Here is an 18,351-nt window from a genome sequence, read left to right on the forward strand (position 1 = left end):
CTGGACAAGTCACTTAACCCCAATTGCCTCACCAAAAAAAAAAAAAAATTTTTAATTAATCAATCATCATAACTATTTCCCATCCTATTCCCTTCCCATGATATTTACTCTATTTTCTATCTTCTTTTATGATCTCTCTCTGGAGCCCTCAATTCAACCTAAGAACAAACTTCCAGCCTTAGAAACTTAGACTTTTGTACTAGGCTATGTCACTAACATACTTAGTTTCTACTAATTCCATAATCCCTCCACTTAACAGCACAACCCAAGGCTGGACTTCATTTTTCCTTCAAATGCTTTTTTTTTTTTAAGTGAGGCAATTGGGGTTAAGTGACTTGCCCAGGGTCACACAGCTAGTAAGTGTTAAGTCCACTGCGCCACCTAGCTGCTCCCCTTCAAATGCTTTTTAAACTGCTGAGAGCTGTTTTGCAGATGCCTGTTCCCACCAACCACCAGGCACAGCCTTTCAACAAAGACAGTAGTGGGGGTTCTAATGGTGACAATAATTCACTCTCTGGCCATAAAATCACAGAATATCAAGAGTTGGAATGACCTCATCAGGCACCTAGTCAATCTGTACCCAAAAGGAATCCCCACCATAACATACCTGACAAGTGGTCAGTCAACCTCTGCATGAAGACTTCCAAGGAGGGAGAAGTCAATGTCTCTCAGGAAAATCCATTCCCTTTATTTCAGTCATTTTCCAGTTGTATCCAACTCTTAGTGAGCCTATTTGGGCTTTTCTTGGCAAAGATGCTGGAGTGGTTTACCATTTCCTTCTCTAGCTCATTGGGGAGATGAAGAAACTGAGGCAAACAGGACTAGGTGACTTGCCCAGGGTTACACAGCTAGTAAGTGTCTGAGGCCAGATTTGAACTCAGAAAGAAGAGTCATTCTGACTCTAGGCAAGGCACTCTAACCACTGTACCACCTAGCTGCCAGATTCCACTTATGGCCAGCTCTAATTGTTAGGAAGTTTTTCCTGAAATCCAACCTAACTTCTTACTAACTTCCCTACATTCCTCATACATCTGCCCTCTGAAACCAAACAGAACAATGACAACCCTCCTTCACATGTCAACCAACTTCAAAAGATTATTTCTGAGTGTCGAGAATCCTTGACAAGGGCAGCAAGAGGATATAGCTAGCTGGAACCAAAGGCAGAAAGACCTGAGTTCAAATCTGACCTTAGAAACTAACTGCAAAACTCTGGGCAAGTAACTTAACCCACTGTCTCAGTTTCCTCAAGTGTAAAATGGCCTATAAGACCTACCTTCCAGGGTTGTTATGATAATAATTGTAAAGTGACAGGCACATAGTAGGCACTAAATGTTTGTTTCCTTCCTTCCTCCAAGATAAAGACTAAGAAGCCAAAACCCTGTCCCCTCTATGAGGTCAGGATGAACATTAGCATCCCTGGTGACAACATACAGGACTTTCATTGTCCTCAGTACCATCCTGCTCAGGATACTCTCCCTAGCCCCTAAATCCATCTTTCATACAATCAGCTTGGAATTCCTTTCTTCAAGTGCTCCCTTGCACACAAATAGGGCAAATCAACCAGGAAGAGTAAATGGAAAATAGATGATGGCCTACCACAATAATTATGTATTTCCCTGAAGAAAGAGTAGGGTAGGAGCTACACTGGGGAAAATGGGTAGAGAAAGGAAGAAAGAAATGGAGTGAGGAGTGAAGAGATATGGAGGGGAAAACAAGGACATGGAAATGGGGAAGATATAAATAGGGAGATGGGGAAAGGGGGAAATGAAAGCCTTTCACCTCACAGTGAAGGAAAAGACCTCACAGGCAAATGCCCCTGGGAAAGAATGAAATTCACACCAGGGCACAGGCACTCATGTCAGATACATCTCTCCTGATAGAATGGTAGAGTTGGATGACACTTGAAAGATGGTCTTTCCAGAGAGTTGTTACATCCTTCTTTCTAGAAAAGGACCGATGACATCACAAGGGTGATAGCTTGACTTGTCCGTGAACTGACTATGAGTGGAGCAGAGCTGCACAAAGTCCTCAATGTCTTGTCAGATACTTCTCTCCTATTAGAATGTCAAAGCTGGAAGACACTTTAAAGATCGATCAAAGAGAAATGAGTTTCATTAGTATTGAGACAAGAAAGAACTGGGCCCCTCTTGACAGGAACAATGCAATTTAACAGAAATTTATTAAAGTTTTGGTTAAATCCATTTGTTAAAGTATTAAGCATACATTATATGCTAGGCACTGTAGGAATACAATGACATACATTTGTGATGAAAGAATGAGATTTGGCAGATACTCAAAGACCCACCTGGAGATTAATCTAGATTGATTGAATCAAGTGAGAGTGATTGACCGCTGATTAGCCTACTTCAAGTCAACTGGATTGTGATCACACCTTGAGAACACCTTCAGAACCAATGGATTTGGATGACGCCAACCAATCAGCTTGAAGCAGTGTGTAAGGACCGCCTCTGTTCCAGACCTATAAAAAGCTTCCACAATCAGCTTGCTGGAGAGTTCCTGATTAAAGCAGGCTCGTGGCAGAGGACTTGAGGAAGAACCCGACCAGGCTGGAACTCTAGGCTATGTAGGACTTCTTTTTCTTAACTTTCTGAACTCCTTGTAAATATCTGTACGCTTTAATAAATGTTTAATGCCCAAAGACTGGTGCTGAAGTTTCTAATTTAAGGTGACCACAATATAGATTTTAAACAGCACACATTCTAGTGGGATTATTATTATTATTATTATTCGATTACATTCTATAATTATTCATACTGTTTAATTAAGATTATTAATTAATAATAATTAATTCTTAATAATATTATTCCTATAAGTAAATACAAAATACAGATATAGTCATTTAATTAGGTAAGGGGGTATGAACAGCTAGAAGAGTCCAATATACTAAGTGACCCTACAAATAGTCTGATATCTTGGGTGCAGAGAACACCAAAGAGGTGGTCACAGATGACTCAGTGTCCCAAGGTGCCAGGGTCTTACAACCACTAAATGCCATGTCCCAGTCTGACATAGGTTCAGGGAGCAGAGAAAGACTCAAAAAATGTTAAGGATATTGTTGTTACTGACCTGGTGACAGAGGGATTGCCCACTTCCACACAGATGGTATTCTGTGCTTCCCATCTCAGCCAGGTTATAGCACAGCAAAGAAGACTCAGATGGGACCCAAACACAACACAGGAGAAAGCCACCCACATATCTGGGCCCACGCCACTGTGCCACCAAGATTCCTCCCCTAACAACACACTCAGTTCTACAGCCACCAGGGAAAGGCCTGTTCTCAAACACCAACTTGGGTTTCTCCTGTTTTTATATGCTGACAACAGGCAATTTGAGAGTAAGGAAGAGACCAGGGTCTTCATTAAGACTGATGACAGTAAATTCTGACTGACTGTCCCCATAGGTCAATTGCTTTACCTCATTGACTATATCAACAGTATCCCTTCCCTATTACTTCTTCTTCTTCTTCTTTTTTTTTTTTTTTGGTGGGGCAATGAGGGTTAAGTGACTTGCCCAGGGTCACACAGCTAGTAAGTGTCAAGTGTCTGAGGCCGGATTTGAACTCAAGTCCTCCTGAATCCAGGGCTGGTGCTTTATCCACTGCACCACCTAGCTGCCCCCCCCATCACTTCTAAGGCCCTTTATCACCACATCTCCTTATTGGGAGGAGAGGTAAAACCTGGCTTCCGTTTATGTACCTGAAGAAAACAGGATCCCACCTATTAGGATTTCTTTCCTATCTGCTGGACAGCAATATGATTGGCAAAGTATTTCTAACAGTTGCCTCTTGGAAAATGGTTATTCATTTTCCCCCAAGTCAGATTTTTGGACTGAAAGTCCATATTGTATGCATCATTACTCCTTTTTGGCCATGATATCCCTTTGGGAATAAAAATCAAGAGATTAATTCAACTGTATTTATGATTCAGATAAAGCCAACATAATCTGATCAACCGTTTTCTTCATGAATGAATGAATGAAAACAAAATAAGCATTTATTAAACACATATTATGTTCCAAACTCTGTACTTATTGCTGAGGAAAAAGCAAGACAATCCTTGACCTTTAGAAGTTCATATTCTAATGGGGAAGACAACACAAACAGGGGATCAGTGTTTGGAGCTGAGCAGTCACAGGGATAGTCAGTGGAGTCACATGACATTTGATTAACATGTCCTTTCCTGGAACTATAGTGTTGATCTCATTACTGTGCCCAGAGACAGAGGTAGAAATGGGGCTGGGGGAGGGAGAGATAAGTGGAGGGAGGTATAAAAATGGCTGGAGAACAGCGTGGTGGGTCTGGGTTGGACTAGATATGGAGGACTCCCACCATCATTTGTTCCATGGTGTTGGGTATAAACAAGGCCGTAATTATGCCTTTCCTGAGACACACCTCAGTGGACACTTCCCCATGGACCATAATGACTGCAGAAGAAGCACCACAACCCCTAGAATTCCCCACCCCAGCACCATGCTACACTCTGGTTTTCATGCTGAGAGATAACTCCCCTCAACCACTTCCAGAACCCAGGCCAGGCCAGCTCCCACCCAACCATCCTTTTCCACATATAGCAGCCCTCTACCAACTTTCTGAAACCTCAAAATACCCCCTGGAGAACTGTGATCAATCAATTAGCCTACCTCCACAATGGCAAAAGATGGGGAGGCATCTCAGCACAGACAGGAAAGAATGCTTGTGCTTCTCTGCCTACTTCCAGCCTTACACACACCTGCCACACCCTAGGCCATTATTCTCATTAGATGCTCCTTCCTGCTCTTCTCTTGAAGAGGTAGATGATGCAAAAAGTTATTAAAATTGTCTCTGCTACTTCAACAAATGGATTAAGCACATACTATGTGCCAGGCACTGTACTAGGTCTTAAGACTACAAAAACAAAAAATAAAGCATCTACCATCAAGGAGTTCACATTGGGGCAGCAGGTGAGGAGGTAAAGACAATTTCATTCTATACCACAGTAAGGGACACATAGTAGGGGCTTTATAAATGCTTGTTGCCTGATTGCTAATAACACACACAACTGAGTAAATAGCTACACCTTGAAAATCTGCTAATGCTATAAATGAGGACTTGATTTATTGGGGGGGTTTTGTTTGCTTTTTGTGGGGCAATGAGGGTTAAGTGACTTGCCCAGGGTCACACAGCTAGTAAGTGTCAAGTGTCTGAGGCTGGATTTGAACTCAGGTCCTCCTGACTCCAGGGCCAGTGCTTTATCCATTCCACCACCTAGCTGCCCTTGATTTATTGTTTTGCTAATTTTCTGGACTTCAGTGATGGCGACTGTTAATTATGCAGATGAAACAAAGGTACATCTTTTGGATTCCCTTTGCACCTTTGGAGCCCTGATGGGAGGGATATATTGTCATTTCCCCTGCCCACCATCTTTTCCTATGTTATCACCCCCTGGATGGTGGCATAAACTTAAATGTCTTAACCCAAAGCACTTCTTGCTCCAAGGCTCCTTGGTCAGATCTGTTCATGGTCAAAAGGAACAATAGCTGTATCCCACTTTACCTTTATCTTGAGACCTCTGTCCCCAAGGGAACTTTAGCTTGGATCCTGCTCCGTTACAGTTGTGTGGTGTTCTCGGACCTTTTCCAAGCCTAGTCCAAGGGAACTAAATTGCTTTGATCTCCAGTCAAGATCAGGGGTATCTATGACACAGGACCCAAGAGATAGCTTACCAAAAACAAGTGCCCCAATATATCCCAATATACCTACTTGTTTAACAGTTATGAAACCCACTCGGGCAACCATAAGAATGGTGACAAAGATATCTCCATCCTGTTTTACTCAAATTCCATGTCCAAGCCTAGTGTGGGTGGGATGCCTTGATTCTTTGGAAAGACCTCAACTTCTTTTTGTACCTCCAGAACACTCTCTTCCAACATGAACAAGTGACCATCTTATGAACATCTTATGACCACATAGTCAGGGGAGATGCCCTGTGCTTTGCCCAACTGGAGACTCCCCTGCTGATACACCATTATTTGACTGATACATCATTTTTGGCCCTCAAAGCAATGTCTGTCAACCAGTGGAATTATATATATATTGTTGTAACCCTCTAAAGTGTTCAAGTACCAACCTGGCATCAAACCTTATAAAAAAAATAAATAAGACCCTGGAAGAAGGGTGCATCTCAGATCATGAGGAAAATCTGAGGTCCACTTCATTAGAGGGGACTGTAGACCCTTTAATAAAGTACCACTGGCTCAGAGCTCTGCCTCAGTGGTTTTTTTCTTGTAATTTGGACAATTATAATCCTCACAACAAGCAAATCTATTAGACTAGTTAGATCATCTTAAGAATGCCCAGCCAATCAGCTCCTAGTTCTTTATTTAAACTCTTCTTGAATATTTAGATTAATACCTCTTCTTCCAAAATGAATCTCAACTGGGGGAATTTATTGATATATCTGAAGAATCATCTCTTTGGTTTTGTTTTGTTTTTTTTGTGAGGCAATTGGGGTTAAGTGACTTGCCTAGTAAGTGTTAAGTGTTTGAGACCACATTTGAACTCAGGTCCTCCTGAATACAGGGCTGGTGCTCTATCCACTGCACCACCTAGTGCCCCAAATCATCTCTTTGTTAACTGTATAACTAATTAACACGATAGTGCTTCATTTCCCTTGAAGATACTAAATAAATAAATAAATAAATAAATAAATAAATAAATGCCAGGAGTTCTAAATCCAGGCCCAGCACTCTGGGGGAAAACACATGAAACATCTCAAAGTTTAATATGCTTTATTGTCATTTTTTCCATCACTTTCTTAAGACTGGACAATCAACAAAACAATAAATCAAGCCCTGATTTGTAATGTTCACCAATTCATGCAAATGCTTATCTTAAAATTTTAACAGTTAGCTCTCTCAAACTGGTTCACCTGGCTTGGTTGAGATTAACAATATGTAAAGTGAGGATGTTTGCATCTGATAATGTTCTCTCAATCCCCCTTTTTGGGGTCCAAGGTTTTTTTTCACATCTTTGATATCTTCTCCTCCTGCTTCCTTCTCCCCTTGTAAATCTATCCCTCAAAATCCTGAGGATCACCTTCAACACAAATATCCTCTAAGTACATTTGATCTAATCCAGAGGCTTTCCCTATATTTCTTCTCTTCCGTGCAAAAGTTCTCAAGCTTTTTTGTTCCAAGGACCCTTTTGGCAGCCTGGCAAAGCCTATGGGCTCCTCAGGATAAGGCTTTTAAATGCATAAAATAAAATATAGAAGGGGCAGCTAGGTGGCACAGTGGATAAAGCACCAGCCCTGCTTTCAGGAGGACCTGAGTTCAAACCCGGCCTGAGACACTTGACACTTGACCTGGGCAAGTCACTTAACCCCAATTGCCTCACCAGAAAATAAATAAAAAGATGATAGATAGATAGATAGATAGATAGATAGATAGATAGATAGATAGATAGATAGATAGATAGATAGATAGATGATAGATAGATGGATGAAATAAAATACAGAAGATTACAAAGGAAACTAGTTATATTGAAATATTGTTACCAAGCTGTTGTTTAAAAACCAAGTTCATGGTTCCCAGGTTAAGCCCCTCTGTTTAGCACTGGTCTCCATAAGCATATGATAGAGCCCGAGTATGGGGGCTCTACTGTCCTCAACCTTGAAAAAAAGTTTGTTATAAAAATCTCTGTCACGAGGCAGCTAGGTGGTACAGGGGCAGCTAGGTGGCACAGTGGATAAAGCTCTGGCCTTGGATTCAGGAGGATCTGCGTTCAAATCTAGCCTCAGACACTTGACTAGCTGTGTGACCCTGGGCAAGTCACTTAACCCCAACTGCCTCACCCCCAAAACAACAACAACAAAAAACAGATAATATTTGTAAAGCACTTGGCAAACCTTAATATGTTGTTGTTATTAAGTGGAGAGGCAACATGGCAGAGTGGACAGAGTGCTGCGCTTGGAGTTGGGAAGGCCTGGTTTCAAATGTGCCAGCAGCCACTGATTACCTGTGTGAGTGACCCTGGGCAAGTCACTCTTCTGTTCCCCCACCTCTGTAGCTATCCCAAAAACAAACAAACAACAACAAAAAAGTCTTTCTTCCATTTCAGCCTTAAATCCCCTTGGAATAATTTTACTTTGTTGGGTTTTTCTGTCTCAAAACTAGTCTTAGCCTCCCCTCAGGAGGATGATGTTGTTCATAAACCTCTTCATTGCCTTTCTCCATGTGATTTTTACAAATGAGTTTATATTCAAAACCCTTGATTGCCATGCTCTTCTACTTGGCAAGTAAGTCAAGAGTTTACTAAGATGCAAAAATGTCTAGGCTCTTTTGGTCTCTGTTTTGGCAATTGATTAACATCAGATGGAGTTCTGTAGGCAATTGTGGTGTCTTTGTCCTTTCTTTTATCCACATGCTATTTTTTCATAATCAATAGTGTTATGGGGAAATTAAGTGGGGGGTTGAGGTAGGGGGTTTGAGGTAGGGGTTCTTAGGAATTCCTCTTTAAAGAATTACATCCTCTTGCACACAGATCCAATTAGAATAAAATAATAGTTTAAGGGCTAGGGAAAGGAGACTGTGAGGGAAAAATCATCCTCTTCTCAATAATTCTCAGGAACTCAACAGGGATGTGACAAAGGCTCTTTATTTTCTTCTCATGAGGAGACACCCTAGTGTGCAGCTAGTGGGTGCCCAGAAAGGGGGCTCCCAGGCCTAACGCAAATGGACCCTCTCCTTTTTCATCACTGGTCCAATTACTCAAGGGTTACAATCTACATGCAAAATCTAGCTAATCCGAACGCAGTATTCCCACCCCTCTTCCTCGTATGGGCATAACTCAGGAGTGGACCTTATAGTAATGTTATGGGCCCAGGACACCCCAGAAGTTCTCCGGGGCACATCAGAGAAACTTCTTGAAAAACTAAAAAAGAGGACAGATACGCCTAGAGAGATAAGCGTAACCAGTAGCAACTGAGCTAGCTCCTTGACCCCCACCCTTCATTCTAGTCTCCCTCATCCCTGGGGCAATAAGATTAGGTGTGGCTGCTTCCTTTGTGTCCAGAAAAGATGGTTTGGGAGATCTGCAGCCACCCCTCCCCCAATTCCTCCAGTCACCACCAGTGGGAGATGGTCCTCCTTCACTAAAGGAACTTTCCACAGTCAAATGGTCACCCCCATCAGTCTTCTATAAAAGTACCTGCCAGTCTCCTGCTCGAGGAGATTGGTATCTCAAAGCCACACTCTATGCCTTTCTCCCCAAGAGAAGTCTAAGGATTTCTCTTGGTTTCCCTTCCCTTCCCTTCCTCAGCCCAGAAATAAACTACCATCTTATTCTAACTGCTTTTGTGTGCAAGAGTGTGTAATTCTTTTTTGTTGTTGTTTGTTTTTGGGGGGTTTTTTTGTTTTTTTAGTAAGGCAATTGGGGTTAGGTGACTTGCCCAGGGTCACACGGCTAGTAAGTGTTAAGTGTCTGAGGCTGGATTTGAACTCAGGTACTCCTGAATCCAGGGCCAGTTCCCTATCCACAGCGCCATCTAGCTGCCCCGAGGGTGTAATTCTTTAAAGAGGAATTCCTAAGGACCCCAGCCCCTACCCCAAACCCTTACCCATTTTCCCCATGACACTTCCTTATATGAACACAACTCTGGAGCGGACCTTGTTAAGACCAGGGCTCCTTGAACCCTGTGATTTTGTTAACCTGAGGGGGAGGAGGGGATCTGAGACCTTTGTCCTACAAACAGGTCAGGAGGAGTATGACTGACTGTTATATCCACATTGAGAGGAGACAACTACCCATTTTCTCACAGACACCAAGAGAAAAATCCTAGGACTTCTCATGGGGAGAAGGCATGGCACAGAGGAGACAGGCAGATACTTTTATTGAGGACTGGTGGGGGTGATCATCTGATTGTGGAAAGTTCCCGTATTGGGGAAGGACCATCCCCCACTGGTGGTGGGTGGGGGAGTTGGGTGAGGGGTGGCTCCAGATCTCTCAAACTATCTCTGTCCTTCTCATGCCACAAAGGCAGCAGCCACACCTAATCTTATCTCCCGGAGGGGTTCAGGAGACTAGAATGAAGAGTGGGGTGTCCTGGAGCTAACTCAGTCCCGATCCAGCGCCACTGGATCTCTTTAGGTGTGTCTTATCCTTTGTTTTAGTCTCTCAAGGAGAAGGTTCTTTTGATTTACCCCAGAAAACTTCTGCGGTACCCTGGGCCCATGACAAATAGCTTGTTAGAATATGGCAGAATTGGACTGTTTTCATTGCATACCCTGACTTTTTCTTATTTTATCTCTTCTGACTTGGTGCTAATTTTGTTCTTTGCTCTAACAGATCAACAGACAGCTGATTAGACAGTGACAGAGAAGATAGCCAAGGGAAGGGAACAAATATTTTTTTTAAGTACCTACTATGTGCCAGCCACTGTGGAAGCACTTTACAAAATTTATCTCATTTGATAAATAATATGAGAAAATAGAAAAAATTAATAAAGTAGAAAATAGATTGTAAATTATTGTTTATGTACTTCCATTACTTGCCAATCATTAGGTAAGGGAAAGGGAAATAAGCATTTATATAGTGCCTACTATATGCCAGACACCATTTTGTTGCTATTAGTCGTTTAAGGCTGTTTAATGGATTAAAGGTTGAAAACCCCTGATGGTGTGCAACTCAACTGAGACCTGGGGCTTGAGGCTTACTGGCACCAGGCAGGAAATATCTGAACATTCTCAATACAAGTTGGAGTCAGAGATTGGAAAGGGTTGGGGGCAGCATATACGACTTTAAATCTGAATCATTAATACTGTCAACATCTTCTCCATCACTTTCTGAAATGTAGACAATCAACAAAACAATATATCAAACCCTTATTTGTGGGCTTTTTTTGATTTTAGGGAGTCTAATGTTCACACTGAAAATTTAACGATTCTTTGGAGGTGGTTCCAGGTGGATCCAGCACAGCGGTCTCCTGCCTTGTTTGTGATTAGGGCACAAGATGGAAATACAAAAGAGGGGGTTTAGGGTCCATGAACAAGTTAGGCCAGAGGCTCTTGTTTGATGCGCACTGACCTAGATTCCCCGTATTTATTAAGCCAAACTGGAGCACATTGATCTACACTTGCCCACGCTGGGACTCGAACATGTGGATACAGACTTCCAGGCGGTGGCTCTCCCATCGCCACCTCTTTCCCCAGCTTGCCTCATCTCCGACAGAACTCCAACTCCCGGGATGCCCCGGGCCTCCGTGAATGCGCCCCGATTATTACTCTAATGTTGTGGCCGCCTGTGAAATGTAGTTTCCTTGCCAACGCTGGCTACGTAACCTGCCGGGAGGTGGACCACAACTACCGTAGGCCCTTGCGTGCCCCACCCCGTCGCGTCACGTTAGAAAGCGCCGCGGTGGCCATGTTGGTCTCTACCCTCGCCGTGGCCGGGGCTGGCGCCGGGAGCGCGGGGTTGGCATAGCCGACATCGCAATGCTGGGGACCCTGGTGTGGAGGAGGACAGCGCCGGCACCGGGGCTCCTCCTGCGGCTCCTCCGGGCCCGGCAGCCCAGCTCCTGCGAGGCCTCTTCGGGCCAGAGTAGGGCCGCCGGGGACCGCGGGGAGACGCAGTATCTGAGAGCGGCCGCTGGGGGGCGGTCCTTGACGCAGCCGCAGTATGTCGGAGCGGTCTCCTGGGGGAGCCGGGACAGGCAGCCACAGCGCCTCGGGTCGGCCACGTGGGGGCGTCTTCCCGGCCCTGAAGAAAGCCCCTCGTCGGGCCGGTGGAGCGGAGTCCAGAACGCAGCCGGACTAGGCGTGTGGGCCTTGGCGTCTGCACTGGTTGCTCATTGCTACAGCAAGAGCCCCGCCAATAAGGGTGATTATCCAGCAGCCTCTGTCCTGTCGGGGGGGAGGGGGCAGGGATCCACTGCCTGGCTTCTGGTGCTGGGGCTTGGGAAGGCGAGAGACCCGGGTTTTGCTCCAGCCTTGTCACCCACGCACTTTGCGACCTTTCCAGGAAGTGAGCTCCCTGTCCCTGGAGGTATTCAAGCCGACTCTGTCAGGGAGGCTGTTTAGGGAGTAGAAATGGGGGGACAAGGATCCACTCCCTGGCTTCTGGTGCTGGCGTTTGGGGAGGCAAGTGACCCAGGTTCTGTCCCAGCCTTGTCACCCACGGCACTTTACAATACAATGTAGTGAGCTTTGCAACCATACCAGGTAGTGAGCTAATGGTCCCTGGAGGTATTCGAGCAGATCCGGTCAGGGAAGCCCAGAACAGGATGATCCATTGACCTTTCTGTCTCAGAATTAAGCAGCAGCAGTGATGTAGCAGAAAGGTAGAACACCCGGGTTGGATTCCCAGCCCAGACACTGACCAGCCCTGTGACTTGAGGCAAGCTCTCAGTTTCCTTCTCCTTTCTTACAGGGTTGTTTAATGTGAATTGTTTGCTTTTCCAGCAAAGAAGGAAATGGGATCAAACAGTATCGCTTGTCCTTTGTCACATTTTCAAATGGTGGCAGAACCAGGACTCCTTATTCCTAGCCCTGTGCTTTCCCATCTTGATCTTTTTTCTAAGAAAGTCTTCCTCTGATACCTCATTGTGTTGTAAAGACTGTGCCATTGGGGTATACACTCTAGCTGTCCCTACTGAGTCTTCTGATGGGACTCAACATATGTGTCTTGTCTGAAGACCAGCCTAGCTAAGTTCAGAGAAGCTTGATACTACATTAACCACAAAGGGATGGTTTCTTTAAGCCACAGCAACTCTTAAAACTAGATATGCAAACTGGATGTGAACCGTAATTAGTAGTTGGTACCAGCACTGAAATAACAAAATTCCTGAAAAGTGTTGTTACTATTAGTACTGGGCGGGGCTGAGAGGAAGGGACTGGCCACAGCCCTGGCTGCCTCCAGTAGCTCCAAGGGACCCTAGGCCCCAAGAGTCCCAAGCCATAGTTACAGAGCCAGATACTTTTTGGGCCCCTTAAGCAAGCATTCTTCTCCTTTTTTTTGTTTTGTTTTTGTTTTTTCGGGGCAGTGAGGGTTAAGTGACTTGCCCAGGGTCACACAGCTAGTAAGTCTCAAGTGTTTGAGGGCAGACTTAAACTCAGGTCCTCCTGAATCCAGGGCTGGTGCTTTATCCACTGTGCCACCTAGCTGCCCTCACAAGCAATCCTCTTAACCTCCACTTTGTCAGATGGTCATACTGAGACCTGGAACTATATAGTCATTCTTAGGACTTCTTAGACCCACTTAGGAGTTGGAACCATTCACCCAGCAGTTACAACTCAGGTTCATTGAGTGCCTATGGATTTACTTAGTTAGTTATACGAGGAGGGAATGACTCAGGAGAATACAAATTCCTTACCCTCCAAGAGTTTGTGGACTTGCCAGAGAGACAAGAATAAAGATCACAGGACAGATCGGTTCAGTGCTGAGTGAGACAGATTAGTTGTGAAGGGTTTCATGGAGGAGAGACTAGAGCTGTGCTTTGAAGGGTGGGGATGATTTGGAAGAGGTGAGGGCCTGATATAGGCGAAGGGCTGGGAAAGTCAGTAATGTGTTCATCATGTTTAGAAGCTGGTGGGAAAATGATGAATGGAAACAATGTATTGGGGAGCTTAGGGAAAAGAGATTAGAAAAGCCAGTTGGGGCCAGACCGTGGAGAGCTCTGAGCAGCCTAGACTCTCGGGCTACAGGGAGCCCTAAGAGGTTCTTGGCATCAGAGCTGGGCTTTAGAGAGGGGGACTGGTCGTGTGTAGGGGATCACGGCACAGCTGGGGAGATGCTTGCATTCCTGGCAAAGGGCTTGGGAGTTGGACTTCAGTGGGGCCATAGGAGCTAAAAGGAGAAAACTGGTACTGTACCAAAAGGTTTAGCCGTGGATACCTTTACAGCAAGGAATGTAAAAATGCCCTCTTCGCCCAGCAATGCTTTGCCTCAGTTAATGTGTTCAGCTGATTTGGGAGCAGGTAGCAGTAGTATTTGAGGTTTTTATAAATCCTCTAATCCAGGAGAAGGGTCAACAGGATTCCCATATAGCCCCACAGGCAATCTGAAGGACTCAGGAAGCCAGTCCCAGCAGACCCCTCCCAAGCTTCAGGTACCCACAGTAGGGCAAAGATTCTCTTCCCTGTATCTCAGGAGCAAGAAGGGCACATAATAGCCTGGCACATAATAGATGCTTAATAAATGAAAGGGTCTTGACCTTCAGGGCAGAGAAAGGAACATAGTTTCTCCTGCCCCATCACACCTCAACTTTGTGTCTTGATTATTAGATTCTCTGAGAGTCCTGAGGACTCTGGTTTCACTTGACATCCCTCTACCCATCTTCCTCTGTCTCTGTCCCCGGGATATGGGGAAGACCAGGGCTTTTCCAGTCAGTGTACTAGTTCTTCCATGTTCTACTGGAGTCCTTCCTATCCTTCAAGGCTCAGTTCACATCCAGTCCTTTCCAGGGATCCTTCCCCAATTCTTTGAGCCCACGGTGAACTAGATACAAAGCATGTAATTCTATCTGGTCCTATTTCTTGTTCTCCATGTATTCTACATGTGTAAGTGTTGCCTCCCCAGCCTGACTCAGAGCTCCTTCAGGCAGAATTAATTTTTCTTATAGTTAGCAGGGATCTCCTTCAGTGCATGTTTACGAAGCATTTGCTCTCTTCCAGGCACTGGAGCTAAGAAGACCAAAAACAAATAGTCCCTACCCTAAAGGGGCCTAAGACCAGAAAGAGCTAGGTTCTAATTCCAGCTCCACCTGTCAAGTTGTCCCTCTGTACCTCAGTTTCCTCATTTGCAAAGTGAAGCTATTAGGAGTCAGTCAACTAGGGTCTTTGTCCCTAGCAGTGAGACCCTGGCCATAGTGCTTTTCCCTTCTCTGACCCTCAGGTTCTTCCTATAAAGGGAGTGGACAAAAGAGTCTCTAATGCCTTCCCGCTCTAAATCGTCTCAGGTCCCAGCACACGGATGACCTGAAATTCATACTTGATGAGTTGATTGGATCAGTTGTCTGTCTGAAAAACCTTTATGGGATTCTGCATTTCTCCTTTTAGCCACGAGATGGAGCCAGCAGCCCAGTTCCATTCAGCTAAAAGATGGTTTGTTTCAGCCATCCCTGTAGGGTCTAGCAGAACTAAGGCAACTTGTTAGGCACTTTGGCAATGTGTGGGTTCAAGAGTATCCAGGAGAGCCCCCGACTAGGAGCCAGGAGACCCGACTTTTAGCCTCAGTTATGTGATTTGGACAAGTCCCTTTCCTTTTCTACCATTTTCCTCTGCTATAAAGGGGGAGTTCAAGGTATTCTGAAAGAGCCTTTCCAGCCAGCTCAGGCTTTCGCCATCCTGTGCTACTCTTCCTTGAGTTTCTGCCTTGCTTCTGGAAGTTAGAGGGAGGCAGAACAGGAGTGGCCCTAATTAAACTTTGAGGACTGAGCTTAAGGAGCTGGGTATAGGGACAAGTGCTAGAATAGCTCCGGGCATATACCCTGGCCTGCATTTATAACCTTGACTCATCTTTGTCTTCCTTCAGAAGCTGCCCTGCTGGAAGCAGCCAGGACCAACAATGTCCAAGAAGTCAGCAGGTAAGAGCCACATGCTTCCCTGACCTTGCCATTACCCACCTGAAAAGTGTTCAGGGTTCATTCTGGGAGACAGGGTTTTTCTGGATAGAGTTAAGGAGACTTGCACTGGGATTGGTCCTTGCTTAGCTTCTGATCTAAACTAATCAGCCATGTATTCCCTACAGTGTCCTACCATGGAGATAGGAGCAGGGGATTTACAGGCCCTGCAGCCTTGTCACAACAGCCAGTGCCTCAGCCTCTTGGGACATTTTCCCTGAGTGGAGCTGAAAGTCAGCCAAGCCCCTACCAAGACATACGGCTTTGATTCTTTCTCATTTTATCTGCAGCATTAATACTGATTCTCCGGGGTGCTTTTTGGTATTAACATTTGAGGCTTGTTTTTTTAATAAGCCACTTTGGAACATATGGGATAAGAGGGAAGTTTCTTAAGCTAAATAAATATGATTGAGCAGGCATCTAATAAAAGTGCAATGAGAAGTCTCAGAAAGCAAGCACAGATGGCAGCTCGCTGTTATCAGAGCCATTTATAATAGCTGGCAGCTTCCATGGGAATCTGGGTAAACCAAGTTTGGATGGGCTTTCCTGCCTTGCCCCAGTTTTTCTCTTTGCTCACCCAGAGACCCCTTTTCCTGCTGTTCACTCCTTAAGTTCTGTGACCTCTGCCAGTGGTGACCAACATCCTCTAAATTTATTTGCTTGTTTTCTGGGCAATCTTATCTGGTTGTGTCACTTTGCCAAGTCACAATAGAGTAAAGGCCCAGCCTTCCAGAACCTGGGGGTGAGGGAAGAGAGCTCTTCTGACCCCCTTGAGCACCTACATGTTCTGTTCTTGCAATTAAGCTTTGAAATCTTAATGGAAAGCTATCTCACACCCATCTTCTTACGCAGAGAACACTCTCCATAAATAGCTTCTTGAATTCAACAAACTTTAAGCACCTTCTATATGCACAGCAACTCTTCTTGATGATTCTCAGGGTCACCACTGTGAATGTAAGATATTATCCAACGTTAACGATTGGGACTTAAAGGAAGCCAGAAGCCAGTAGGGGGAGCTGAGGAAGGAGAGGGTTCCAGGCATGGAGGATAGCCAGAGAAAAGGCCCAGAGCTGAGAGACGGAGGCCAGTGTCACTGGATCAAAGAATATGTGTTGGGGGGAGTACGGTGTCAGAAAACAGAAGAACTAGGAGGGGACTGGGTTATGAGGTGGCTTGAATGCCAAAAAGAACATTTTATTTTTGAACTTGGAGATGATAGGGAGCCACTGAAGTTAATTCAGCTCACTACAACTCTGTGAAGAATGCAGTACAGGTATTATTATAGATGAGAAAACAGACCTAGAGAGGTTAGATTGCTTGCCCATGGTCACATAAGTTGTTTCAGAGGCAGAAGCTGAATGAAGGCTTTTCTGGGCGTTCCCCCCACCGCCCGGCACACTTTCTCTTTTCGTCCCTTGTTGCTATCCTCTTGGCCTCTCATTTTCTGCTACTTATTTGCCACATAGACAGGGAAAGGAAAAGGAAATCATCAAACTTGATAAAATTGTATGAAACCAAGAGTAGCAAAGCTTTGAGGGAGGACTCTAGAGCTCTTTTTCTTTTCATTTTAAAAAATATATGGGGCAGCTAGGCAGCACAGTGGATAAAGCACTGGCCCTGGATTCAGGAGTACCTGAGTTCAAATCCGGCCTCAGACACTTGGCACTTACTAGCTGTGTGACTCTGGGCAAGTCACTTAACCCCCATTGCCCCACAAAAAATAGATAGATAGATGGGGGGTGTGTGTGTGTGTGTGTGTATGTGTGTGTGTGTGAGTGGGTGGTTTAAAAAAAAAAACAACTTGGGGCAGCTAGGTGGCACAGTGGATAGAGCACCGGCCCTGGATTCAGGAGGACCTGAGTTCAAATCTGACCCTGAACAAGTCACTTAACCCTCATTGCCCTGCCCCCCCAAAAAAAAAACAAAAACCTTTGGTTACAAAGCTGGGTGGGTTTTGTGATAACTGTTTTGGTTGCTCAGTGGTCCTTTTTTAAGAGCCTCCCTCCTGTTAGAGCTGAATTTTAGATGCAGATGGTATTAACTATAATATTCATTTTCTGATAATAACTTGTGTCTTTTGTGGTACTCTCGCAGGCAACCGCATGATGTGGGTAGGGGAAGAACTGTTATTCTCTTTGTATAGATGAGGAAACTGAACCCAGCATGACTGACTTGCCCACAGTCACACAGCCAGGGGCAGATCAAAGATTTAAACCCAGATTACCTGAGTATAAGACCTGAGTTCTCTGCCAAGACACCTTGCTGTGTCTGAAGGATTTTTAGACTTAGTTTCTCCTTGATCATCCTCAATTACATAGTCTCAGAGAAGCAAAAGTTCAGAAAGATTGTCCCTGCCCCAGGGGAACTTAAAACTGCTTTGGGAAGATAGGGAGCAACAGGAGGATTGCTCCAGAACCAATGTGACTACAGTTGGGCAATACCCATGACTTGGGGGGACAGCTAGGTGGTACAGTGAATAAAGCACCGGCCCTGGATTCAGGAGGACCTGAGTTCAAATCTGATCGCAGACACTTGACACTTACTAGCTGTGTGACCCTGAACTAGTCACTTAACCCTCATTGCCCTGCCCCCCCAAAAAAAAACCAAAAACCTTTGGTTACAAAGCTGGGTGGGTTTTGTGATAACTGTTTTGGTTGCTCAGTGGTCCTTTTTTAAGAGCCTCCCTCCTGTTAGAGCTGAATTTTAGATGCAGATGGTATTAACTATAATATTCATTTTC

General features: G+C 44.8%; 1 protein-coding gene across 2 annotated transcripts in view; it reads left to right on the forward strand.

The window, feature by feature from the left end:
- The first annotated feature begins 11,417 nt into the window (after positions 1 to 11,417).
- The window catches only part of CLPB (caseinolytic mitochondrial matrix peptidase chaperone subunit B), a 190,186-nt gene continuing 183,252 nt past the window's right edge, over positions 11,418 to 18,351 (forward strand). For both annotated transcript variants that reach the window (XM_043993018.1, XM_043993019.1), the window contains exons 1-2: positions 11,418 to 11,872; positions 15,524 to 15,575. In XM_043993018.1, the coding sequence (XP_043848953.1) occupies positions 11,488 to 11,872; positions 15,524 to 15,575 (437 nt within the window). In that variant the 5' untranslated portion in view covers positions 11,418 to 11,487. The remainder of the gene's footprint in view (positions 11,873 to 15,523; positions 15,576 to 18,351) is intronic.

Source organism: Dromiciops gliroides, chromosome 3, assembly GCF_019393635.1.
Source record: "Dromiciops gliroides isolate mDroGli1 chromosome 3, mDroGli1.pri, whole genome shotgun sequence".
Classification (NCBI taxonomy): domain Eukaryota; kingdom Metazoa; phylum Chordata; class Mammalia; order Microbiotheria; family Microbiotheriidae; genus Dromiciops; species Dromiciops gliroides.